We start from the raw sequence: 27,724 nt of genomic DNA, 5'->3' as shown, positions 1-27,724 counted from the left end.
CTCACCGCCCCCAGGACCCAGTGGCACCAGTACATTCAATGTAAGACCATCCGGTGGTTAAAACTATGAATCACGCATGTGCAGGTGAGTGCATTTGCATGTGATGAAGAGTGAGTTTATTTTGAGAGCATTTGGGATGGGGACATGCCTCCCGGCGTCAGACCTGGAAGACAGTCGTCAAGAACCAGGACACTGAACTCTGTCTTAGAAAGGGCTTCAGACACGCTCGCAACAGCAGTCACTTCTTCCCTGGGGAGGATCTGCGGAGCTGTAGGGTCAGATGAGATTCCTGGGCGTGCCTTGTTTCCAGGATGATAAAACGGGGACCGGGTGCTGGTAAGGGGCTCCCACAAAGTCGTCCAGCCAGGTGGGGCCAAGCTGGGGCTGACAGCTGGGCGTCCTGTCTCTCTGGGGTTGTGCTCTGCTGAGCTGGGCGTGACTTCTGAGGGTCAAATCATTTTTACCCAACTGTTTCCAAGGCTTAGCAGAAAGTGGAGGAATGTTCTTGTAAACTGGCTGAAAGGGAAGCAAAGAAGGAAGGAATAGGAGCCACTGCTTGGGCAGAACATGGGGCCACGAATCTGTGTCACCTCCTTTTTCCTCACCCGCCAGAAATCCCGAAAGACGCCAGTTTCTGCTAAGGCTAAATTCCGACCTCACTGTTAGGTCTCTGTGGGTACCATCTTATTTAGTTCCTACATCTGCATCCTTTCCCATCCTTCCCCTTTACGGATGAGGAAACGGAGGCTTGGCGAGTTGAAGTCATTTGCCCAGGGTCACATGGTGGTAGAGTGAGAGTTTAAACCCAGGTCTGGCTGGCCCCTAAAAGCCATCCTGAACTGGCTTTCACAGTCCTGTTCCTCCCCGCTGGCCCCCAGCACTTCCCCATTTGAAGTTCACAGTCCTCGGTGGGTCAGCCCCACTCCAAGGACTGTTCCTGTCATCAGCAGGTAATAGACACGCTGGCATCCATCCTCACGGGTCTAGATTGTCCCGGACGACTCACACCTGAATATTCTGGAATCTGAAACCTGATGTTTACCTTTCAAGGACAGCCTGGGGAGCTCGTCCACTCTCCAGGGCTTCTGTCTGCCATGTGTAGACATTCAGCATCTACGGGGCATGGGTGGGTCGTCAGGTTTTACCCACTGAGACCCCTCTGAGCTGCCATCCCACAGCTCTGTGCATCCACCTGCAGCTCACCTTGGAGAGCATCTGAGAGCTGAGCCTGTGACCTCTGGTGCCTGCCTCCCCACCATCACTCTGTTCCCACCCCAGTGCTTCCTCAAAGCCAACATCTTTCCTGCCTCGGGACTTTTGCTCTTCCGGCTCCTTCTGCCTGGGTGCCCATTCTCCAGGTCTTCCCAGGGCAGCACCTTCTTATCCTCGATGTCACCTCCTCACTGCGGCCTTCCCTGCCCCGACCTGAAGCAGCTCCCTGTCCTCGCCCCTGACTCTGCCTCACATCGCCCGTCCGTTTCCTTCACAAGACTTGCGGCAGTCTGTCACTTTCTTGCTGATTTACTTATTGGCTCGTTTAGTCTCCTCCTAGGATGTGAGCCCCGCGAGGGCAGGAGCTCTCTGATTCATTCGCTGCATTACCCAGCACTGCTGGCTTACACAGAAATCCATGGGCGACTGTTGAGTGCCATGCCTGTACCCGCCCATCATAGAGCTGGCACTCGACAGTCGTGTGTGACAGAGGGAGGGGGAGACAGAGGGACAGACTTTGTGGACAGCGGAGGACCTGTCCGTCTGTTTGTGGAGGCATTAAGACAAAGGAATGGAAAGAAAGTGACAGCCTTGTCTAGTCTGCAGACTTCGGTGCAGAGAATATGGAAACTTCCGCTTCTGATTACACACAAAGTTCGCCAGTGTTCACTTTGAAATCGGAAGGGAATTTAAAAATTCCCCCTCAGGTAGAGCCCCATTCTCCCCTTCCCACTGGGCAACTTGTGATTAAAGCCACGTGGCTGCCTGAAGCCACCGCCCGCCGTTGACTCATCACTCCTCCCACTCACCTGCTGTCGTCGCGTTACTGAAAGTGCCTCTGTTGTCCTTTTCCGTGCTCTGCCACGTTCTTGGAGTCACCCTCTGTAAAGAGAACTGGGCTGTCAGGGCGGGTGTGCAATTCCTGCTCAAACAGTCACGGCTCACCAGCCACTGCCAAAGTCGGTCAAATACCTTGGTCTGGCCCGGCGCCCTGGCTCCGTGCCCCCCTTCTCCCCAGATGAGGTCACCCACGCCCTCCTGCAGCCTCCCCCCTCTGCTCACCAGGGCCCCACTGCCTGCACTTCTGCCCTCGTCTCCTGCCACTCACCCCCTTGCTCACTGCACACTCCGGCTGCAGTGATGGCCAGGTTGCTGCCAACCTCAGGATTTTCACACTTGCTGTTCCTCTGCCCTTAGACTATGTCTTGTTCTCTAGGCTGAGCTTACATGTCCCCTCCTCAGGAAGGCTTCCTTGACATCCTAGTTGAAGATGTCCTTTTCACAGTTTCCTGTATATGACCTCAATTGCCCTGATCACTCTTGTCACTAAATAACCACTTGGGTTTTTATTAATGTTTTAATTTCCTGCTTTATATTAGCTGCCTGATGGCAGGGACTGGGTCTTCCATGTTCACCAATGTAGCCCCAACCTCAAGCACAGAACAAAGCTTGATAAATATGTGCTGTCGATTCTTAATAAAGATATGATGGATGGATGGATGGATAGAAGAATAGATGGATGGATGGAAGAATAGATGGATGCACAAATGGATAGACGGATGAATGGAAGAATGGATAGATGGATGGGTGGATGGGTGGATGGATGGAAGAGTGGATGGGTGGATGGGTGGATGGATGGATGGGTGGATGGGTGGATGGATGGAAGAATGGATGGGTGGATGGGTGGATGGATGGAAGAATGGATGGGTGGATGGGTGGATGGATGGAAGAATGGATGGGTGGATGGGTGGATGGATGGAAGAATGGATGGGTGGATGGGTGGATGGATGGAAGAATGGATAGATGGATGGGTGGATGGATGGATGGAAGGACGGTGTCAGCCATATTTCCAGTTCCCTGAATGAAAATAGGAGGTACTTTAGCACACCCAGTCCCAAGTTCTGATGTTTAACATGAGCCCTGTTGTGCTGTGAGCCCCTCTTTGGCTCACACCTCCCCCGCCCACCATCAGACAACAGGGCTTCTAGTTTATTTTCCAATCCTAGTTCCCATTTGTCCCCGGTGAGACATCCCTGAGCCGCTGCCTAGCCCCAGCCTGCAGCCTGGAATGGCTCCTGCCCACATTAGATGCCACCTGGAGGACCCCTCAGGCTGGAGGAGAGATTTCACAACCGAAGCATCTTGGCACCCCACCACCGCACCCACAAAGTGCCAGCTGATGGCATAAAAGCAGCTGGGGAGAAGATGGGCGTTTCCCTTCTGAGCAGCTTCAGACTGGAGTGCACGTAACAGCCAACGGGATTGTACTTTACTTCTTCACCTGAGAAATATTCATGGTCCTTTTCCATACCCTCTGCAAAGAAAGATTGGTGTCCTCTCTTACCTGGATACTCTTTGTGAAATTTGTGTCGTAGGAATCGCCCATCTGGAAAACAAACGAGAGGATTAACCTCCTTTCGTGGAGTTTATAGGGCCCTTAACTATTTCCATAATAATACTAAAGAATTATTTGTGGTTTTTCACTCTCAGTCTCTCACAAGGGTATGGTAGAAGTTTCCAGAAGCTATAGGACATGTGATACCACAGCTGATGTCCATACCCACACCAAGGAGAGCTCTCTGGGGTTGTCTATATTTTTTGAGTGTAAAGGAGTCTTGAGACCAAAAAGTTTGGGAACCACTGTCTTAAGAGAGGAACTGGGGGGCTGGCTCCGTGGCCGAGTGGTTAAGTTCGCGCGCTCCACTGCGGCGGCCCAGGGTTCCGATCCTGGGCGCGGACATGGCACCGCTCATCAGGCCACGTTGAGGCGGCATCCCACATCCCACAACTAGAAGGACCTGCAACTAAGATATACAACTGTGCACAGGGGGGGTTTGGGGAGATAAAGCAGAAAAAAAAAAAAAAAAGATTGGCAACAGCTGTTAGCCCAGGTGCCAATTTAAAAAAAAAAAAAAGGATGAACTGGAAGCAAAAGGTCAACATATTGTTCAGCAAGTGTCATTACAAACTCTGTTCACAGGGGGAGTGAGTGGTGCTCCTTCGAGTCCATTCAAAAGAGACTTGAATGTAATAACTGAAAATGACAAAGAACTCAAGGACGCGTCTTCCCTCCACTGCTCCGCTGAGCCTCTCTCAGCCCCGGTTTTCACACCTGGAAGTGGGCACAAAATCCTCTGAAGTGACTGTGAGGATTAAAAGAAATAATTTCATTTAAAACATATATATGCCAATATTAGGAGGAATGATTTTAAATTGCCATTTTCATATGTAGGAAGCGGTCAACTCTTGGCAATTTCGTGTCTCAAATTACTGACAATTTCCACTACATAATTCCTGCTGTGGATTGTCATCGACCCCACGTCTTTCCTCCGCCCGGCCCCCCATCAGGGAAACATTCAAGGGAGAGCCGCGAAATCGGGCCAGAACCCGGGAAAAGCCGCCGTCAGTTGGCTCGCTTCCCCACCTCGGCATATCGGGCTTGTCTGACTGCTGTAATGTTAATAAATCACATTTACACCCCTGAAACTAATACAATGTTATCTGTCAATGACATCTCACTAAAAACTCATATTTGTGCTATAGGCGGACCTTTTGTTTTCTGCTGTTTTGTGATCATCCTAAAAATCCTCAGGGTGTTTAGGACCGACCAGCCCTGACATTTATTGTTTAAGGCTACAGAATCCAGTGGAGCAATCCACCCTCAGGCGGACAGCTTATCAGCCACTGTGGTAACAACTATTTTCCGAAGCACATGGAGATTTTCCAGGCGGGAGGCTCCTCCCCGAGACATCCCGGCTCCTCCCTTCTCCTTGGGGAGGAATTCTGGCCCACGATGCTACAGAAAGGAGAAGAGCTATGTGTGGAACTGGACACCCACCTCACACCTAGTATGTTTACCGAAAGAGGTCCCATGTCGTTTTTACAAAACAGATTCCCCTGCTCAAGGCTGCGTGGCCCTACTTTATTCTCACGCAGCATCCCATGAAGTCACTTGTCAGAGGCAAGCATGGGGCCCCATCTCCCACCTCTCGGCCCTGAATGGTCAGCCTCTGAATGACCTCGAATGCCCTCAGAAAAATGCCCGGATTCCTTGACCCAGTCCTCCGAAGAATCAGATTTACTGCACGTGTCGATGTTCATCTTCCTCTTAAGAAAGACATGACCCCTCCCACATCGGGTCCCAGGCTGAGGGACTGTGAAACCCCAGTGATCTTCGGCCCCGTCTAGAAGCCGGCTCTCAGAGAAGACTGGCATCTTAGGTGTGGGCACGAGATCTGCAACTTATTCTCAAATAGTCCGGAAAAATAAATAGGTAGATGTGTACGGAGGGAGAGCAGGGGTTGGGGAGAGGGAGAGAGAGAATGACAAAGCCAACGTGACAGTATTTTAACAATTGATGGATTGGGTGGAGGCTATTCTTGCCACTTTTCCGTGAGTCTGAAATTATTTCAAATGTGTAATTTAAAAAACAAAACTTAAATAACAGGCTTCTTCTTTGGTTACCCTGGGAAAAGAGTGCTCCTCCCTGAGGCCACTGCTCCAAGGGAACTTGCTGGAATTCAAGATGTTTCCAAACTTCCATGTAATTAACAAAAATTATTGCTAAGTGACAGCCCCCTGGGATGTCACACACACACACACACACACACACTCACAGGCTCGGGAACAGGTGAACAGGCTCAGAGTTCCCACTCTGCTCCTGGTCAGCCGTGGGCACTGTCTGGGCGAGTTCCTGATCTCAAGTGCTCCCTCTTCCGTGGACAGACACGATGGCAGCACACATTCATTGAGGACCTACTGTGCGTCTGGTGCTCCTCTAAGCACCTTATGGGTGTTCTCTCTTTCGAGCCTCATAACTACCCCAGGGCAATTACTACTGTGACCATCCCTATCTCCAGGATACAGAGGAAGAAACTGAGGCTAAGAGAGGTTAGGTTACCTGCCCAAGTTCACCAGGAAGAAAGACACAGGATTTGAACCCAGTTCAGTGGTTCTGAGCCTGCATTCTTAATCAGACACACCACTGCCTCCTGGTTCAACTTCTTTGATGGGCTTGCACTAAAGCTTAAGGAGGGCACCCGTGAGGCACTCAAACCACGGCACGCATCCCAAGCACAGTCATTCACTCGTCTGTTCTCTCCGCTAACCTCCAACCTTGAAGTGGGTCTGTTTTGAACTGGTTTGGACCCTCTGGAACTGGTTTGAACTGGTTTGGCTTACCCTGGTCTTGGAAGTGACATAACTGAATGAGCGCGATCAGAAGATGAGAGGCGAGGCGGTGCCTGGCCTCTCTGGTTACAGCAATGACATCACCATCAAAGGACTCCTAACCTGCCCCACCACTCTCGTTCGGAAAAGGCTGTCCCTTCCACCCTCCAGCAGGTTCCTGCAGGCTGGCCTGCCCTCGGAGTTTTGCATCTGAAGGACCACACCCCGCTACGGTGTGCTTTGGTGTCTAGAGATGAACAACGATGCAAATGGGAGAGATTCTGTTCTGTGCTCGCAAAGTGACAGGCCTGGTTTATGTGGATTCCTCAGCCAGTCCGTGAAGCAGCTCAAGTATGATTAGCCCATTTTACAGACAAGGAAAATGAGGCCCCAAAAGGTTAGGCTATTTGCTGCCCACAGCAGTGAGGGACCAAGTGGCCCTCGGACCGCAGGCCGTCTGGCTGGAGAACCCGCTCACAGCCCCAAATAGCACGTGAAATGGAGGGAAAACCACACCAATGCCTAGGTGGTTCAAATCCTTTTATAGGCAATTTTTTCAAAGCTCAGAATTCCAGGAACTAGGATTCTCGAGACAGTTCTGATGTCTCATAATTTTATTATTTGCAATGATAATGATGTTAAATGCGTAACTGACTTAATGCCTATCTCTTTCTGGAAACAGTTCAGGGAGACAGATTCTCAAATGAGGGGAAGAAAGTGCTTTGGCAGATCACGCACTGATGTGTTCTTTCAGCCCACGGGGTGGCTGGAATTATCCTCCATCGTAACCGAGGATACTGTCCTCGGTGAGCAGAGCTAAGAGCTGCAGAGGCGGGGCTGCGAGCCCTGGACTGGGTGGGCTCAGGGCTCCAGTGAGCTCTGCTTTCACCAGGTTACCCTACATCTCCCTGAAGTTCCAGACTCTTTGCTTGCCACCCATTTCTGCCAAACTCCACAGCAAACCTCTCAACTTCACGCCCTGCAGGAGGCACATGCGGTGTACCCAGGTATCTAGGTACCACCAGCCCTTCTTGCCCTCCAACAGAAAATTATGCAAACGGAAGCAATGCTATTCACGCCCTTTGCTGGTCTGTTTATTGCCCTGTCTCCAAAGATGAAGACTAATGAAGTCACACTGCATGGTCCTAGCAGAGGTCCTGGGAAGTTAGGGGTTCTCGGACAATTCAAAACATAGATCTACCTAGATGCATATGAAATATCCGACATTTACGGAGCACCTGTCATCACCAGGCTTCACATGTATGTTTTATGTGAATCTCCATAATAACATAAAGTAGCCCCATTTTACAGATAAGACCATTGAGGCCAAGAGATTTGAAACAAGTGACCCAAGGTCAGCCCTGTAGGAGATGGCAGAACGGGAGTTTGAAGCCAGTCTGCCTGCTCAAGGGCCCATGTCTCGTGCAGGCAAGGGGTGAAGAACCCGAAAGGTGGGGCGGGGCAGGAGGAGCCGATGGTTTCTCTGGGACAGTCTCCCGTGGGGGCAGATGGAGAGGGCAGCTGCAGCAGGGCTGGGCACCCACGCTCACCTGCCTGCCGGCGCTGCTTGACGCACTGCCCGCGGTTGGGGATGCCCTCGGCCATGTCACCCGGGCTCAGGATGTGGCACTCGTAGCCTGAGGGGCAGAGGAGTGGCTCGGCCCCATCCTCCGTGGTGCTGCATGCCTCTGCTGTGGGAAGGACACACGCGGGGTCTCAGGGGCAGTCCCCCGCAGGGCAGTGAATGCTCATCACCCAGAGGGGCTGCCTCTCATCTGCACCCCAGATTCCACGCTGTGCCTTGGGTCTCACAGCGGCACACGTGTGCGCATGCACACACACACATGCACAAAGGGGCCGTCCAGAGGCACAGGATCCTAAACACGGCCTCACATGCATAGTGACGGACATAGATACATGTTCACCCACACACCCTGAAACACATATGCTCATGCTGCAGTCACGTGTACATGTGTTCACACACACCTATCCTGACACACACACACGCTCACACATATCACACATGTATTTTCACCACCCCATGAGCCCTAAAACACATATACACACTACACATGCAGCCACCCACACACACGTTCACAGGCACACAAATCCTGCACACACATTCACACACATTTGCATGCACACAGATGCACAAATATTCAGACACAGCCACAAGAACAGCCACACAGTTGCATGCATAGCTGCACACCCTAATGGACACAGGCACACACCCAGAGGTGTGCAGAGTCACGAGCACAGCTGTGCACACGCAGATGTACACTCTCACACCGCTACGAGTCTCTGGGCCCCCAGGAGATGGCTCTCCACACACCCAGGAAGGAGGCCTCATCACTGGGGAGCAGTGAACACCTTCTTATGATTTTAGGGGTCTGAAAACCAACCCCGAGCCCCTCCGTCTCAATTCTCCACCAGGAAGGAGGCCCCATTCCCAGGGAGGGTCAAGCCCTACACGGCTCTGGGGATTCTAAAGGCCTGGCCAAGCCCCCACCACCACCCTCTGTGCTGCAGTGAGGGGGGATCCAAGAGGGCTGAGTGTCTGGGGACAGACAGCCTGCTGGGGCACAGGCAGCCCCTGTCATCAGTTTCCTGGTGGCAGCCTGAGACAGGGGGACCTGGCTCTGATGTCAGAGGGGGTTCACCCTGTAGGTACCTTGCAATGTCTCCTCAGGGCCATCCAGGAGCCAGCCGTTGCCACCAAGCCATCGAGGTTTCGGCTGCACCAGCCAGTCTAAAACTAACACAACGCATGGTTAAATCGAGGCCCTCCTCAGGCAGCTGAGAAATGGCCCAGCCTCTGGGGTGGGGGAGCCTACATTTTATGATGAAACACGGGGGCTCCCTGTGGGGGAAACAGCTGGGGCTCTCCAGCATATGTTCACCCCTTCCTTTTTGTTAAAGAAATGTTGAGTTTTGGCTGGGCACCAGGTGGCCGGGATGGAGACTACATTTCCCAGCCTCCCTTGCAGCTAGGTGTTGCCAAGTGACTGAGTTCTGGCCAATGGGATGTGAGCAGAAGCAATGATGCAACTTCCTGTCTTGCCCTTGCATTGATGCCTGATTGCTCCCCTCCCTCTCTCTTTCCCTCTTCCTGCAGGCTGGGAGCTACTCTAACCATGCAGAGCAACAAGACGGAGGGAACCTGGGGCCCTGGATGACTATGGAGTGGAGCCACCTGCCTGCAATGGATCACCCATCGACTCTCGCCTATTAACTGAGGGATAGGTAAACGCCTCGCAGGTGGGCCCCCGGATTTACAGGTCTTTTTGTTACAGTAGCACAGCCTGTTCTCTAACCAATACATTTCTAATAGGAAGAGTGACCCACACAGTAGACTGGAAGGTCATCAAAAACCCAAAGCAGGGGTCAGAAGCCCAAATGCCTCCACGGGGCAGACAGGTGACAAAGCAGGAGGGCAGGCAGGACTACGGCAAACTGGAGCCTGTTGCTGCCTCCCTGGGTCAGCTGCTGGTTAGCTCTGGCCGGCCATTCCCAGGTTCCCAGGGCCTCTGGGGTTTGGGGTTTTTTCAAAAAAACTTTAAGTCTATATTTTTTAAACTATAAATTCCAGGTTTTTAAATGTTGGCAATTAATTTTTAAAAATTCTAAGTGCTCTGGAGATCAAATAAAACTGGTCTGGGGTCACATTTGTGTTCGACCTCCGCTTTAGTTTGACTCCAGAATATGACAAAAATAAAGAGGCTGGTGTGCTGTCTACCACCTTTTAAAGTACACAGATGCACATTGGTAAAAATGCTGGTTAGCTTTTTCCTTAAAAGAGCATGAGATGGTAGCTCGCAACGCGGAAATGAAACAACAGAGGAACAGACCAGCGTTTGCAACTTCCGAACTCCAGGATGACCCGACGAGGCCCCACAGCCACTGTTTCCCATCTCCTGCTCCTTCCCTCCTCCCCCCACCACCCTGGACCTCCTGTTAGTGAACGTATTTCCAATGCAATTGTTACCAGTAGGGAACATATTCGTGTTCACTGTCTGTATCCTCCTTTGCGTTGCTCAGAGACTTCCAAGCAGCAGGGACATGGGCACGTTTTCCTGTACTTTTTGGAAATATTGAGCCTCGCTCCAGGCCTCCCGTTCATCTGCAGACCCCTAAAGCCTGGAGGCCCAGGGTCTCCCCTCTGCTCTCTCACTAGAGCTTCCTGGGATCACCTGCTAAATAAGCGCCCCACGCCCAAGCCCTTATCTCAGGGGCTGCCTTCGGGGGGAACCACAGGAAGACGGCAATGAAGTGTGTGGGCTGCTGGGCGCAGGGCCTGGCGCATTTCAAGTCATCCGCTCCTCTCGGATCAGTGGTCCTCAGTGTCGAGCAACTTTGTCCCCCAGGGAACATTCCGCAAAGTCTAGACATATTTTTGGTTGTCACATTGTCGGGTGCGGTGCTGCTGGCATCTAATGGGTAGAGGCCAGGGGTGCTGCTCAACATCCGAGGATGCCCAGGCCAGCCCCCTGCGCCCACTTCAACTAGAATTATCTAACCCCAAATGTGAAGGGTGCCCGGGGTGAGAAGCCGTGTTCGATATTATTACTCTAATTGTTAGTATGACTAATTAATGGTTTGACGGCCCTTCCTGCTGGCCAGGGAAGCGAGTCATTCATTGATTCACTCACGGTTCACTGGAGTATCTTTTAGGCGCCCAGAGACGGTTTTGGGTGGTGGGGATACAGCCGTGAATGAAACTGACCAAACCTCCTGCCTCGGGGGCTCCCTTTCAAGTGGGGGGAACAGTCAAAACCAAAACACAACAATCCAGATTGTGCTATAAAGAAAACTTCAGCAGGGAATGGGGTAAGGAATGGCCAGAGGAGGGATGGCCATTTAGAGGGAGATCCCTGAGAAAGTGACCCCCTCGGGACCAGGATCTGAAGGAGGTGAGGGAGTGACTTGTGTGGGTGTCTGGGGGAAGGATATTCCGGGCAGTGAAGGACCCCACAAATGTGCCTAGGGGGCGCCACATCCCTGCACTCAGGGCCTAAAGCAGCAGACACTTCTCCACACTCAGAACACTGGATTGAAACTCCAGCTCTGCCTGCTGTGTGACCTTGGGCAAGTGACTCAGCTTCTCCGAGCTCCAGTGTCTTCAGCTGATAACACTTCCTCCACCCCATGGGACCGTGTGACCATTAAATGAGATGATGTACAGAAAGGCTACCGGGAATGTCATGGACAGTTGTACATTTTGTGCACTGCTCAAAAGCACCTGGCCCGGGTGGCAAGTGAAGCCAGAATCCCTATGCCCTATTGCAGTCCAAAGGAAGGGGCACCCTTTTTGACTTGCCCTGAGAGGGGAGCACCTCTGTGTGCTTCTTCCACCAGGAGGGTGCCCCAGTTTCTCTTTCTTCTAAAGCGCCCTGGAGGAGCCAGCCTGGGCCTGAGCGCCCACCCTGGCCCTGGACAAGCGGCGGTGCTCGAATGCACTGGAGACTGTAATTATGAGTGTTACTAAGGGTGCTGAGTCCCTTGTCATCGCTGTGACCTCACCCCAAGGAGAACAAAGTGCAGTCAGTCTTGCTTCGGCCTTGGGAGCAGGGGCTGGGGCCGCCGTCTCGGAGCCGCCTCCAAGAATTAAGGCCGGGGGACCCTGAAGCCTGTTGCTGAAAGGTGCAGTCAATCAGGCTGTTAATTTTTTTTTTTTGAGGAAGATTAGCCCCGAGCTAACATCTGCTCCCAATCCTCCTCTTTTTGCTGAGGAAGACTGGCCCTGAGCTAACATCCATGCCCATCTTCCTCTACTTTATATGTGGGACGCCTGCCACAGCATGGCTTGACAAGCAGTGCCATGTCCGCACCCGGGATCCGAACCGGCGAACCCCAGGCTGCAGAGAAGTGCAAGTTGTGCACTTAACCACTATGCCACTGGGCCGGCCCCAGGCTGTTCTTATTAAAGGCTCAGCCCGGGCAGAACTGAGGGGGGGATGTTTACTGCCCCCATCCTGGGCACTCAGGGGGCAGTTTTCCCCCACCGGGGAGAGGGAGCTGCCATCCCCCTCAGTGTCCCCGGGCTCCCTGCCCTCCCCAAGCCTCTCTCTGGAAGGGATCAGAAACACCTCTGTGTTGATGAATCCCTGAGCACCGTCTCCCAGAGATCCGTGTGAGGGTTCCACAAAGACGTCACTGATCACCTGCCCCAAGCCGGGTGTGGGGCTGAGCACTGCCCAGTGTGCAGACTCTGCCCTGAGCCACTCGCTCACTCTCTCTCCAGGCCTGTTCTCCGGTGGGGAGATTTAAGGAGGTGACCAGCTAGCTGTGGATTTGAACCCAGGGGTCTGCCTCCCCCGCCTCTCTGGGGCATACCCCACTCAGACTACTAAGGTTCCAGGAATGCATTTCAAATACCCCCAGGGCCAGGCAGCACGGGTCGAGTGGGCCTGGTGGGGTGGTGGAAAGCTGGAGGACCCACTGCCATCCACGGGGCACCTGAGGCTCCAGCGGATGGGGGCCCAGGGAATGTGGTCCACCATTTTTAAGAAAAGCCAGAAATGTGGGTTTTTAAGGAGAAATCCCCCCCAGCCTCATAAGAGGGGTCATTTTTCCCGGGAGGGGTGTTTCCTGGACTGTAGCTCTGCGGGCAGTGGCTGCCCCGCACACAGCTGGCGCTCAGTGCATCCAGCAGGATGCTTGCGCAGGAAGCCGCAGGGTCCCACTGCGCAGGGGGACGGCCCAGGTGTGCGCCCAGCTCCGTTCCTCCCCTCCGGGCCCCTCCGGGCGGGGCGGGACAGGTGACCCGCGGTGTCCACCCCTTCCCCCTCTCCGGGCCCGGGCGCCTACCTGGCGGGGGCGGCACGGCCTCCAGGCAGGCGTAGGCGCAGCCGTTGTAGCAGCAGCGCCGGTGGCGCGGGCACTCCGAGTCGGCCTGGCAGCGCGCCGCCTGGCACGCGCCGGGGGGCAGCGAGCGCGGGGGCGGCGGGCAGCGGTCGGCGCGGGGCTGCCGGGAGCCACCCGCCTCCTCGGCCTGTGGGGACAGGGCGGCGGTCAGCGGGGCGGGGCCCACGTGCGGATCCCAGCGCCGCCCGCGGCTGTGCGCCGTGGGCGAGTCGATGGGCCTCTCTGAGCCTCCGCGTCGTGGCGTGATCCAGCAGGACCAGCCTCAGCGGCCCGCTCTGAGGATTCAGAGATGCTGTTTCTCTTTGTAATATCCCGAAACTGAAATAACTGTAAGCCGTCAGCAGCAGAAAGGATCAGTGAGTCTGGAGAAGAGTTGTATGTTGTGTCTATCCGGTTGCTTATAGCTACATACGCACATGTATGCACATATAAAACAGGGTATTATATGTTCATCTATATGTATATATACAAACACGAATATACACATATATTTCTGTATATACATACTTATCCATATGTTTATACAGAGCCTTGAAATTTTGCAAATCACACATGGAATGGATAAATTCATGCAACTTGGGTGAATCTCACAAACATAATATTGAGCAAAAAATAAAAAGCTCACAAGAGAACACACAGTGTGATTGCATTTATAGTTTTAGTTTAAAACCCGGCAAAGCTGATGTCCGGGGTGAGAAGTCAGCAGAGTACTCACTTAGTGGGGGCGGGGGGGGGGGGGGGGGGGAGTGGGGGCGGCGGCCCCGGGGTCTCTGGGGCCCACCTTGTTCTGCTTCTTGATCTGGAAGCTGGCTACAAGGTGTGCTCACTTTGTGGATATTCACGGAGCTGGATAAGTGAGTTTTGCTCTTTTCAGTGTTATGTTTCAATAAAAGGTTAAAGATAAGATACAGTCCTTGACATACAGGAAATATGGGCATGTGACCAATAAAACAAGCATTTTAGAGATGGGGCTGGGAGCGTTGAAGTCACACCAGGCAACGCAGGCTGGTCCCTCTGACAGGAGACCCCATCTATGCTGGGAACACTGCTCTGCTTCTGGGTTTGGAAGTGGGGCGTGTGGAGGGTGGGTCTTACACAGCCCTACACACACACACAGAGTCAGATATCGAGTAGGTTCAGTGGGAAAAAACAGCCTGGCTTGCCCCACCTCCTGGCTTATGCCTAAACTGCTCCTGTCGTCTAAAAACGCTCCCCCCAGGCCCCCTAAGACAGAAATATTTCAAAATCCTGCCCCCTTGTACTACCCGAGTAAATAATGCCTGTCTGCAGACCGGAAGAGTATGCAGCCATTAAAACCCGCCCTTAATGTGTTAACCAAAAAATGCAGTCAGCTCTGTTGGGCTGCTCATCAAAGATCCCAGGATATGGTGGCTCGCGAAGAAAAGTAGGCGCAGAAGAGTTTTATGCAATTACCTAACTATGTTTTAAAATATACAGATGTGCACACGCAATATGCGTGTATTGTACGGGCTGAGAACCGTTTTGGAAGAATGCACAACAATACACAAGGAACGATATGGAAGCCTGCCCCGGGAGAGAAGAGCTAGGTTCTGAAGCCGAGGGAGGTGTCTCCTCATTGTCCTCACTGTACACTCTTTGGCACAGGTTCAATATATTTTTTGCCGTGTGCATGTTACTTTTTCAATTTACAGAAGGCAATTAAAAATTTTAGAAACAGAAGTACTGAAGTACTGACGAAGGATTTTCAATGACAGGGCAAACACTTAGAAAAGCGTTAGTTTAAAAAAAGGCAAGACACAAAATGGCACATGCCGCTGATCTCTTCTGAGTCAGAGAGGAAAGGTCAAGGACGCTGGAGTGTCTGTCCCCATAGTCCTGTGTGTTGTGTTCCCCCCACCCCCCAATATTGCTGTAGCCTCACCCTCCATGTGCTGCTCCCCACGCCCTGTAGGGGGCGTCAGGTTACCGAGAACAGGTCCCGACCAGCAGCATCTGCGAACTGGTGGAATAACAAGGACCAGTGGTTTTCAAACTACCTCCCAGGGACCCCCAGGGGCTAAGACTGAGGGCCAGAGAGCAGTGAGCAGGTGGGGAGGGGACAGCCTGGGGCTCCTGGCCTCACCCCGGCTTCACCCAGAGAATTCATCTTTTCTCCCTTATGGAGGTCATTAAATGCATGAAAAGTGAAAACCAACAGGGAGCCAACACTTGGCAGATGGACGGAAACGACGGCTTCAGGAGATTGTCCCCCCCTAAAACCAAGGAGAGAGCAGAGCGTGCATGTGAACTCCTGGGCAGCCCTTTCGCCACCCCCTGCTCGGCTGGCCCCCTAATTCCCATACCATCATGAATAATTCCCAAGCTGCAAGCAGGGGACATAATCCCACGCCATTAGCTCTTAGTTCATTTTCTTCAGAATTAGCGAAATTGGACCCATGCGGGGGCTCCACCATTTTAATCCCGATCCAATGTGACAGCTGCCCCGGCCTCCTTCAGGGGGTGACATGGAGGGCCCGAGCGTGGTCGGGAGGGGCGGCTGGTTTTTCCACCTCGCCTGCGTTTACATCGAGCCTCATTTATGAAATTTAATGGGACCCGCAGACCAGAAGTGAAACACTTTCCACCCACCTCCGGCGCCTCCCTAACCGATGACTTCCTAATGGCAGCCCCGACCCGGGAGTGGAGGGACATGAATTTTAGACTTGCCACAGCTCTCCGAGGAAAATTCAAACGCTGTTTCTCGGAATTTGGAGAGAACAAAAGAGATAAGCGCCTTAGAAGTCGAATCTCTCAAGTTATTTATGGCGCGGCCGAAACAGCAGATGGTGTGATAAAGAACTGATTCTGCTGAGGGGCCCAGATGAAAGGATTAAATGTTTTGAAAAATATTTCATGTCACGCAAGGTGATGCTCAAGGAGGGTTCTAAACAAAGCACGTTTCCTGGGGTTCTGAGGAAGAACTGACTTTCAGCACAGGAATAGATACCCCTCCGATGGCTTCGCAGCCCACGGAGGTTTAAAGGCCAAAGGCCAAAGTCAGACCCGAGCTGCCCCCCAAACCCCCACTTCTCTGACCTGCCTCCCACCACTCTCCTCCTGGCTCAGTCCTGTCTGGCGCCCTGGCCTCTCTGAGGTCCCCGGGACATGACAAGTCCAGTCCCACCTCTGGGGCTTTGCACGTGCTGTGCCTCCCTCCCGACATACCTGCCTGGCACCCGCCATTGCTTCCCCCAGGTGCCTACTCACGAACACCCTTCTCTGGTGCTCCCCGTCCCCTCCCCCTGCTTTATGTGGCTCCAAACCACCAGCACCCGGGGGAGCACTGTTTTTCTCCTCCTAAACATGCTCTCCTTAGGATTCGGTTTTGGTCCTCGCTGTGGCCCCGACACGGAACAGATGCTCAGTTCAGATCTGTGTGGTTGAACGAAACCTGTGATGAAGATGACGATGACTGTGATGGGCAACACTTACTGGGGTGTACCCCACCGGGCATGCTTCTAAGTGTTTGTGTGTGTAGACTGATTAATCTGCACGCCAGCCCCGTGCGGCTGGCTCTGCGGTCCAGGTGGCCGTCACTGCCGTTGAGCTGTCCCTTCATATTTGTTTAACGTTGCGCCTTTTATCAAGCACATTCCTTTGGTCCCATGAGTCCAGCGGGGGTAGGTCCTGTCATTATCCACGCTCTAAAGATGGGGCCCCCGAGGCTCGGAGAGTGACAGGTTTGCCCAAGGCCACAGGCAGAGAAGGCTCGTGAGCTCACGGATTACTCTCCTCCCTCGTGGAGCCCCCGAGTCACGCATCCAAAATATGAATCCCGAGTGGGCCGGCCTCCACTGCTGAGCCCTTCCTCCTCCTCACCTGGGAGCCTTCCACACCCCGTTCCCTCCACCCAGAACGTCCCCATCTCTTGGCCCAGCTCACACATCCTCTAGCTTTGGGGCAAGAACTCAGGAGCCATGTCCGACCTTCGAGGGCACCAAGATGCACGGCCCGCGACCTCATAAAGAACAGGGGCTGAGCCGACATGACCCCTGAAGCTGTGTGATCACACAGGAAAATGGCTGAGTTATCCAAGCCTCCATTTTCCTCATCTGCAAAATGGGCACGAGAGTTGCACCTGCTGTGGGTGTTTGTGGGGGGAGCAAATGAGATCGCATCGGTGTGGTGCTCTGCTCAGCAACGTGGATCCGCTGGTATTATTTCTACTTCTCTCATTGTTGACTCGACGGCCTCAGAAGCCTCTGGTCCTGCAGCCAGGGAGCTGTCACGTTCTGTTCTGTTCAACTCGACTCGCGGTAGCTTCATTCATCTCTCTCATCTTCCCTTCTCCCTCTCTCCTTCCTGCCCTCGAGTCACTCACAGAAGCATGATTTAGGTTTGGCGCTGAGGCAGAGGCTAAAGGAAACTAAGAGCTTGTTCCTGCCCCCAAGGAGTTAACATGCAGGCACGCAAGACACCCTCAAGCCACAACGCAATTTACAGCCTCCTGGTGTCTAGACAGGACGAGCGCAAACAATGAGCAGAGTTCCTAAAAGGAAGGGGGGGGCAGTGGGAACAGCCACTCCCTGCCCTCCTCCCTGAGGGTCCGTGGAAGTAGCTTCCATCCCCATCCTGTAGTTACTGCTTCTGTCCCCATTGATAGGTGAGAAACTGAGGCACAGTCAGCATATGGGCAGGCAGCATTTATTAAGCTCTTACTGTGTGCCAGCACTGGGCTAGGTCCTCACGTACTGAGTCTCATTGAACCCTCAGCATAACCCTCAGAGGCCGCTGCTATGATTAACCCATTGCACTGATGAGCAAACCGAGGCACAGAACATTAAAGGCACTTGCCCAAGGTCACACAGCTGGCAAGCAGTGGAAGCAGGATTCCAACCTGGGTCTGTCTGACTCTGGCGCTTTCCCGTCCCGGGAGCCTGGATCTGGGGAGCTGCTCGCCAGCCTCACCCGGGAGCTTCCTCCAGCTCATCAGCACAGGGCCCCTCCCTCTCACATGGCCCCGCCTCCTGACTGCCTGTGGACCAGCCCCGGATGTAGTCACGTGACTGCCTCCCTCAGGTACACGTCCTGGGAAGAACATGTCCTCGCCCCACGCTCTGCAGCCCCAGGCGGCTGTCCCCTCCATCGCCACTCAGTGGTGTGTCAAGTCCCTCTGAGCAATGAGGCAGCGCACCCTGGACTGACAGCATCCTTCATGGAAACCCCAGTCAACCCGCGATTCCCATCTTTTCTCGCCATCCCTGCAAATCGACTGCATAGCAGATCTATATCCAAACAGCTGTTGAGCAGGCATTTATGATGCAACTCAGACCAGAACTTTCCAGGGCTGTGTGCCTTACTTGGATAAAAATGACTCCCTTAAGGTTTCAACCTGGGGGCTACCTTTTTTCACCCTTTGGGGAGATATTTTTGGAGGCCTCTGTCAATTTGCAAAGCCATTCTGCGGCTGACGTCCTCTGGAAGCAGCTTAGGGAAATGCCGGTCCTGGGCTCCTCCAGTTGGGAGCCCCATTTGGAAATCCGAGTCCAGATTCCACTGGAGCAAACGGCCTGGACAAAGGAGGCTGCAAGAATAAATACTGGTATATCCACACCTTGGAACACCATAGAAGCCTTTGAAAAAGGACACAGATCTATCATATTAACATATTCATCATATATTGTTCAATGAAAACCACAAGCTACAAAATGGTATGAATGAGCCAGACACAAATTCTACGTGTTGTATGATTCCATTTATAGGAAATGTCCAGAATAGGCAAATCCACAGACAGAAAGGAGACTGGTGGTTGCCAGGGGCCGGGGGAGGGGAATGGGGCCAACTGCTGAATAGGTCTGGGTTTTTTTTTTTTTTTTTGCTTTTTCTCCCCAAAGCCCCCGAGTACATAGTTGTGTATCCTAATTGTGAGCGCCTCTGGTTGTGCTATGTGGGAAGCCGCCTCAGCATGGCTTGATGAGCGGTGCCATGTCCGCACCCGGGATCCAAACCGGCGAAACCCTGGGCCCCCAAAGCCGAGTGCGCGCACTTAACCACTCGGCCACGGGGCCGGCTCCGGGTGTGGGGTTTTTTTGGGGGGTGATGAAAATGTTTTGGAACCAGATAGAGGGGTGGTCGCACAACATTGTGGATGTCCTAAATGCTAAGGAACTGTCACTTTACAATGGTTAATTTTATGCGATGTGAATTTCACCTCAATCAAATATTTGTCCAACAACATGAATCAAATACCACTAAGTAAAAATTTGTTTCGAGTATAACGGTTTCATGAAAAAGTCTAGGCACACACACATCAAAATGTCAGCAGCGCTTATGTCGTGGAGGAAGAATTTAGACCATTTTTACTTATTTATAACTGTATTGTCTGAATTTCCTTTACAGTAAACATTATTTTTCTAATCAGGAAAAAGTTTTAAACTATTTCCATTTAAGGAGAAAGAATCTAATCTCTAAAGCTGCCCCAATTTACCCGCATCCCTCCCTCGGCGCTCCCCACCCACTTCATTCTGCGTGCAAGAGCTCTTTACCCGTCTTTGGAATGTTCCAGAGACTTAAGAGCCAGACCAATAAAAGAGCACCCTAGGACTGGTTTGCTTGGCGCAGGAAGAAAGCCAATTTTCCTCTAAGTATTACTTGCTCTTCCTCTGGAATTTGGACGTCAAAGATCTAAAAATATGTCGGTCCCTGGAACAGAGGGCTGAGTTCAGTGTGCGCTGACGAATGCCGTTTCCTGCGTCCTGGGACCACAGCGCCGGGCTCTGGAGCAGAAAGCTGCACAGCTAATGGGGCTTCCTCGGAGAGGTACCCCAAACCCGAGATCTCACACCGGGACACCCCATCTCAGTGCAGCAAGACTGCAAACTCCACCAATTCCTTCAGCTGGTGTCCACTGAGCCCTCCTGTGCACCTGAAGGTCTTCTAGAACCTTCCATCCCTTCTATCCTCTTCTGGACGGTTTTAGAGAATTTATTCCTTCATTTAATGGTAAATTCATCGTTCCCAGGCTGACTACATGCCAGGCATCCGGCTGCAGACGAGAACAGCTGAGCTGAACCAGAAGGCGTTGTCCCTGTCTTCACACGGCTCAGCTCCAGGACAAGTGACAAACTAAATGCAACATCACACAGAGAAAGCAAACTAATTGCTTTTCTTTGTGATCTGCAAAAGTAGTTAATGAAAAACTGAACAAAGCCACAATAAAAAAATAAATCATGCAGATAATAATGGAGCTGAAGGCTATGCAGGAGAAGTCGGGATGTTAGGAAGCCGCTTAAGAGAACTTCAAACGGGGAGTTCAGGGACCGGCCCTCTGAGGAGCAGCCCTTGAGGCTGACGAAGCAAGACCAAGAGTCGATGCCGGGAGTCAGCACTCCGAATGCCCGCCGGGGGTGCTGGGGACACAGAGGGGACCGCCATCCGCTCCCCCTTCACAGAATCCCTAAGATGTTCTTTGGGTTCCTGCTGCTTTTTAAATTATTATTGTGGTAAAATATATATAACATTTTAACCATTTTTTTAAAACATCTTTTTTTTTTTTTGGTGAGGAAGATGGGCCCTGAGCTAAAAGCTGTTGCCAACCTTCCTCTTTTTTTTTTCTCTCCCCAAAGTCCAGCACATAGCTGTATATCCTAGTTGTAGGTCATTCTAGTTCTGCTATGTGGGACGCCGCCACAGCGTGGCTTGATGAGTAGTGCTAGGTCCACGCCCAGGATCTGAACTGGGGAACCCCAGGCTGCCAAAGCGGAGTGCGCAAACTGAACCACTCAACCACGGGGCTGGCCCCTTAACCATTTTTAAGTGCACAATTCAGTGGCATTAATTACACTCATGGTATTGGGCAACCACCGCCTTTATTTCTAAAACATTTACATTACCCCAAACAGAAATTCTGTTCTCAGGAAGCAGTTCCTCCTCGTTCCCCGCCCCCCAGCCCCTGGAAACCTCTAATCTGCTTCCTTCTCTTTGAATTTGCCTGTTCTGGACATTTCCTACAAACAGACCATACACTATGTGGCCTTTCGTGACTGGCTTCTTTCACTGAGCATCACGTCTTTGGGGTCCATCGTGCTGTAGCGTGTGTCGGGGCTTCATCCCTTTTTACGGCTGAACACTGTTCCACTGTGTGGACAGACTTCCATTTGTTACCCACTCTGAGCTTATGGACATTTGGGCTCCTGCCGCCTTTGGCAGTGGTGACCAGCGCTGCTGTGGACAGCCACAGAGCTTCGCTCTGCGCTCCCAGATTATAACCATGCAGGCCCTGGAGCCCTCTCCGTGCTCGTTTCCATCTGGAATTAATTTCAGGACTGGAACCTCAGATGAGGAAGCCAGGCTCAGAGAAGACAAAGTGATGCGCCTGAGGTCACCCCCAAAGTCACACTATTCGTTTCCTTTTCCTTCCCTCCGTCCACCCGCCCATCCAGCCAGCCATCTCCCCGTTCTTACACTGTTTCTGAGGGCCTGTGACGTGCCAGGCTCTGTGCTGGACACTAGGAGATGGCCACGCCTATGGCCGGGCTGCTTCACTTAGGCAGGCATGCCAGTTCTCCTCTCTCCTGCCCCCAGGTAGGTAGGACCCACGTGCTCTTGGCCATGGACACTTCAGGGCCCGCTGTGCAGCCCTCGCCCCTCCAGATGAAGGCATCTTAGTGGTCCTGATGATGGGGCCCTCCAGGGGGGTAGTGTCACATCTTTGAGGAGCAAGGAAAGTCCCCAGGGCTCGGAGGGTGTAGTGGTAGCTTCAGCCGTCCCTGGCTGGACTGGCATGTGGTGCGTGACTCCCCACTGGGGCCTCCATTTCCTCATCTGGGAAATGTCTGTCGTCAGAGTTGCCGGTTGCAAGCAACAGACGCTGACTATGTTCATTCCCAGAAGCAGGCTTTTCGAGGGTCCTTAGGTTGCTGTAACAAAGGACCACAAACTGGGGGCTCCAACAACAGAAATACATCCTCTCGCAGCTCTGGAGGCCAGAAGTGGGAAACCAAGGTGTCAGTGGGAGGCTGGCTGAGGGAGGATCCGGTCTGTGCCTCGCTCCCAGCTTCTGCTGACTCCGGCCACCCTGAGCGCCCCTTCGCTTGTGGTACATCACTGCCATCTCTGCCTCTGTCTCCACGTGGTCTTCTCCCTGTGTGTCTCTGCTCTGTGTCTTGTCCTCTTTTTATAAACTCACCATACCAAGCACGGCGAACGCTTGGCCTGACACGCCTTAAGCCCTCAGGAAAGAATTGTTCTTACGAGTTTCATCGAATGCCAGGAAAGACAAGCCAAAGGCACCAGCTCCACAGAACGGACCTCGGGCTCCCCAGGAAGGCTGTAAGACGATTCACAAACATCCTTCTTCTGCCTTGTCCCGCCTTGTAAATATCTGGTTCTGTGTTTTGCTGTGTTTTGTTTGCAGTCATGCACGTGTAGAGAAGGTGGCTCTGAGCCAGGCACCGAGCTGACGGCTCCGCTGAGCAGACGCTGACGCTCGCCGGGCTGCAGATGGGAAACTGAGGCTCACGGAGGAGAAGCCCCCCAAAGGGAGCAGAAGGCAGCGTCTTCCCCTCGGGCACTGTCTCTGAGTCCTGGGCTGTAAAAGGGGCACAGCGTCAGGCAACTGCGGAGCCCCTCTGCCCGCCCAGTGGGCCGGGGCTTGGCGACAGTGAGGAGGGAGGCGGCCGTGTGCCGGTCAAGGTGCCCCCCACCAGCTCTGCGCGCAGCCGTCGTCGATGTCTACGGGTGCACACTCCCCCATCCCTGACTGCAAGTCAGCGACGTGACGCACTGCAGGAGGAGTCGGGGAGAGACGCCGCACAGCTCCTCCGTGCAGAGCATTTCTGCCAGGCACGTGCCACAGGCGCAAAGCACAAGAGCGAGAGAACGGTGAGATGGAGTGAAATAATCAGGAAGCGACACATTCCTAGTGAGGAGTGCCTCCTTCCGTTCTTTTTAACATAAATGATATGATTATAAGTTCATATGATTTAGTTTTTAACAAGGGCTGTGTTTAACTCTCCGAAGCGGTATAAGCTGCCTTCAGTAAACTAACAGAGCCCCGGCCTCTGCTCGCCCTGACCTGCCCCACAGCCCTCAAGGGTCCAGGGCCAAGGCTGAAAGTCTGACTCGGCTTAGGGTGGGGGCCACGTGGGAAAGTCTCGACTCTGAGTGTGTAGGGGCTCTCCCTGTTTCTCCTAAATTCCCTGTTGGACATTTGTGTGGAACGTGGAATCAGAACTGAAAGGACCCCGGAGGTCATCTGGTCATCATTTCCCAGTGAACAACCTGAGGCCCAGAGAGGGGCAGTGAGTGGCCCAAGGCTGCACAGCTCATTAGAGATGCTGCAGAGATGACATCCCGGGCTGGGTGCCCTGCCCAACCTCCCTGTCCTCTGAGTCACAAGCCAACAGCCTGTTTTCCCCAGGGCTTTCTCCAAGGCACATTCTTGGCACAAACCTCTCCTGAGTCTAGGCGCTGGGGAGCGATGCTGATGTCTGCTGATAACTGGGGGGAGTTCTGACAGCTTGTGGCTAGAAGCAACTCGGTTTCTGAAGCCCATCCAGGCCTGTGTTTTTAAAGAGACTCCCCCCACCACCCATGCACATTGCCCCCGACCCTCCCAGCCTCCCCGTTCGTCCTAGCGAGGTGCCACGGCATCTGCTCCCGTGACCCTCTGGAACCAGCTGGAGACAAGACCAGAGGACGTATTGGAAATCTTTCTGTGGTCCCAGCAGCAAAGTGCTCACTACGGTGAGGCCTAAATCGTCCTGTGGGGCCAGCAAAGAGCACAGAGGAGCCACACCCGAGAAGGGTCTCTCTCCCTCGTTGCACACACAAGCCCTCTCCTACCGCAAGGACTGGCCTGCTCGGGGTCTCCCACACGCACCGTTTCTGCCTCCGTGCCTCAGCCCACACGGAGTCTTCTTCCAGGAATGTCCTTCTTCCTCCTAATTCTTAATAGTTCTTTAGGATCTGGCCAGAGTCTCCACCTCCTCCAGGAAGCCTTCTGTGACTACACCATCTCATGTGAGCTCTCCCTCCTCCAAACACCTATCATCATTTTACTCACTATTACTCTTTTCTACTCCCAGTGGCCTCCTGCCCAACTGTAGAATGGGTGCCCCAAGGCTAAGATTAGCCTCAGTACGGTTTCATGCACCCCACCATGCCTGGGGTCATTACACATTCCCCTCTCCCACTTCTCTACTTGACAACCTCCTATTCATCCTTCAAAGCCCCAAGCTGAATGCCCTAACCTGGGAAAACCCTCCCCAACTCTCCTGGGGCAGAGCTGCACACGTGTTCTTCTGTGCTTGCATTGCATTTGCCCATAATTCACCCACAAGAATGTATTGGGCGCCAACTTAATGGCAGGCACCAGGCAAGCACCAAGCAATTTCACAATTACTTAATTAAAAGTCACTGAGATGCACTGACCACTTGCTGTGCATTAAGCGCTTTACATATATCGAGTCATTTAATCCTCACATATATGCTGAAGTGCTGGTGTTATCTCCTAGATGCCTCTGTGCTCCCCTGGGGAGAGGGGCTAAAATCACACCCCTCTACCCCCACTCTCTCTCCTAGTCCCCATCTTGCTTTATTTCTCTCCTTAGCACTTGTCACCAAGCACACTAGGCTTCATTTTCTTTCTCCCTCACTCTCTGCCTCTCCCACCATTACGTGAATTCCCCTAGGCAGGAATCTGACATCCTGTCCCCACGGCCCAACATGGTGCCTGCTAAACAGCGGCCATCAAACACATTTGTTCAAAGGAACGCATCACTCCGTTTTTTTCAGATGGGATCGCTGGTGCTCAGAAATGTCGAACAACTTGTCTGAAGTCACACAGCTTGTGAGCTGCCCCAGCCCAGATTCAAACCCAGACACTGGCTCACGGGCGTGTGCTTCACGTTCCTAGCCGTGTGGTGCATCCCTTCCTGCTGCCGTCCCACGTCGCCGGGGTGTCTCCCCCAGCTCGGCTGTGTCCCCCGGAGGGGCGGGAGCTGGTGTCTCCATCTTGCGCCCACAGGACCCCACACGGCGCCTGGCCCGGAGCAGTTTCCACTAAATGTTTGCCGAATGAGTAAACAACCGCATGCATGCATCTCATATTGCAGAAGCATTTGCTTATGGATTGTCGAGACGGAACACTCCGCTTTAAGTGCTCCGGCTCTGAGATCCGGGCCGTTTGTCGGGACAAGGGACACTCTGTGGGCAAAGGGAGGTCCCCAGCCCCGCACACGTTCGGCGCGCTCTTTCCCTCCAGGCACGGAGCCTTGGAGGGCGAGGGGTCCACCTCCCCCCACCCTACTCAGGACTCCTCGGATAAAGGGAGCCGCCGGCCGCGGGGGGAGCGCTCACGGCGCCTGCGGGTCCCGGCGCGTCTCCTCCCGGCCGCCCCCCGGGACTTACGCGGGACTTCTCGGCCAGCCGCGCGTGCAACGCCCGTTTCCAGATGTTCTTGGCGGAAGCGGCTCGGAGGAGCAGCAGCAGGAGGCACAGACCCCACATGCCCTTCCTCATGCCCTTCCTCCTGCCCATCCCGCGGCTGGAGATGGCGTTTCCTCGCCCAGAGTCTCCGAGAAGAGGGCGCTCTGGCCGGCGGGTCCCGTCAGCGGGGAGCAGAGGCGCGCGCGGCCGCCGACCGTCTCCGCTGCGCTCGGCCGGGTCCCTGGATCATGTGTCCGCGCCGGCACACGCCCCCACCCCCGGCCCCGATGGTGGCCGGCCCACCTGGTTATTTTTAGCTTGCCCTATAACATCTGGCCCCAGAGACTCCAACCAAGACATCTGCAGCCCAGGCTGGTCAGAGGGCGCGGCAGGAGGAGGGGGCACCGGGTGTGCTTGGAGACGTGGCCGGGAGTGGCCCTGCCACACTGGGATAATGAGAGCTTCCTTGCAGGCTGGGGCGGCTCCCCCGGGGGAGGTGTGTTGGCTTCCGGGCAGGGGGTGGGGGTGGGGGACTCAGTCCAGCAGGATGGGTGGGGGTTCGCAGCTGCCACCTCATCCACGTTTTGAGCTGGGGTGACAAACTCCGTCTGCCCATAAGAGTTTCTGTGCAAGACATTGCTGCATGGGGCCTGGCTGAGCGTGTGGCCACGGGAAGAGGACTCACGTCCTGGAACCTGCTGTCCTGCGCTGGGACGTGGGACGTGGGCGTGGGGCCAGTTACTCACATCCTGTGTTTCTTGGGAGAGTTCAATGAAATTGGGCACGTGAGCATTTCGCAGCCGTCGGAAGTGAGCTGTGAACGTCGGCTCGTGCGTGTGCCGACCAGGATTTCATCAACGTTTTATTCTGTCGCCTGTTCTCAGCACCCACAAGGCGGGGACCGTTTTGACACCCACTTTACAGGTGGGGACACAGAGGTACAAGCCTTGCCTGAGGTCAGGTAGCAGGTAGCAGAGCTGGGGCTTGACCCCAGGCCCATTTGAGCATGGTGACACGCTGCCAGGTGAAGCAGAAGGGACCCAAGCTCCAGACGCAGATGTCCTGGGGCCGAGCCCCAGCTCAGCCTCTGCGTCTGAGCCATGCTGGAGGAGCCTCTTTGCTCCTCAGTTCTTCCATCTGGGACCCCACATTTGTGGCCAATTGTTCCAGCAGCAGCAGGACGCTCATACACCCGGAGTGGGATGCAGGCTCCACACAGTCAAGAATCTATGCCTCCCTTGCTGCCTGCTCCCCCGGCCTGGCACGGGGCCTGGCCCTCATGGGCACTCAGTAGGCACTGGCTCGGTGCACAGAGTAGCCTTCATCATCCTGACAGCCCTACGCAGAAGCATCTCTGGTCTATAGGCAAAGAGATGGTCACAAAAGTCAGGCGCAGGCCCCGGAGTCTCCCTTAGTGACTGAGAGCACATCCCTGAGCACATGGCACTGGGCTTGGGGTGCAGTAGGTCCGCAATATATGTTCTTCAATTGAGCTATCAGTTCTGCAGCAGTATGGGGACCACAGGGACCCAGGGTGCTGAGCTTGACTGTCAGTTAGTTTCTTGCTAGCGTTGACTTCGAAGATGATGCTCCGAAGTCTTCCGGACAATCGGGGTGCCTGCCCGGGGATGGCAGCCCCGCAGGTTTCCTGTGGGAGGAGAGAGAGCGCCAGGACAAGAAATAAACACGCGACAAATCTACCTGGAAAACCGGCCGCTCTCCCGTGGCCGGGGATGAGGCAGGATGCCGACCCCGCAGCCAGGCTGGACGCGCCCAACCGGGCCCAGGGGGCCAGCCGGGGCCTGGGGCTCATCACCGTTTGGGGACCGTGACTCCTCCCAGGTTCCGGCCCAGCCTCAGAACTTCGTGTTCCAGGCGGTGGAGGTACTTCCAGTTCATCTGAGTTCTGGCGACCTGGCCTGGATCCCAGGCTCAGCAGGCTGTCCTCCTGGGACTCACCAACCTGTGAGTGTGACTTCCTGTGGCTCCGGGGGCGAGGTTTCCTCTGGGAAAGCCTTGGAGCTGGCGAGGGCTGCCTGCCGGGGGCTGACAGCAGCTGCCCGCCATCGGCTTCGCTCCCTCCGAAGAC

The 27,724-nt window shown here is 53.9% G+C and overlaps 1 protein-coding gene across 2 annotated transcripts; it reads right to left on the bottom strand.

Annotated features, from left to right (window-relative positions):
* Nucleotides 1-85: 85 nt before the first annotated feature.
* Nucleotides 86-27,724, bottom strand: WFDC1 (WAP four-disulfide core domain 1). 2 transcript variants are annotated; one of them, XR_011498950.1, is made up of 8 exons: nt 25,618-27,709; nt 13,189-13,372; nt 9,053-9,136; nt 7,932-8,072; nt 3,557-3,598; nt 2,022-2,094; nt 1,043-1,113; nt 86-516 (listed from the first exon to the last, which is right to left on the bottom strand). XR_011498950.1 is itself a non-coding variant. In XM_044760975.2 (7 exons), the coding sequence occupies exons 1-6, from the start codon at nt 25,744-25,746 to the stop codon at nt 2,036-2,038; spliced, it is 639 nt and encodes a 212-aa protein (XP_044616910.2). In that variant the 5' UTR covers nt 25,747-27,724; the 3' UTR covers nt 86-516; nt 2,022-2,035. The 2 variants fall into 2 exon arrangements, 1 of the variants encoding a protein (XP_044616910.2); XM_044760975.2 differs by lacking the exon at nt 1,043-1,113 and having other exon boundaries at nt 25,618-27,724.

Source organism: Equus asinus, chromosome 28 (assembly GCF_041296235.1).
Source record: "Equus asinus isolate D_3611 breed Donkey chromosome 28, EquAss-T2T_v2, whole genome shotgun sequence".
NCBI lineage: Eukaryota > Metazoa > Chordata > Mammalia > Perissodactyla > Equidae > Equus > Equus asinus.
The sequence above is the reverse complement of the archived record's forward strand: the minus strand, read 5'-3'. Positions and strand labels throughout refer to the sequence as shown.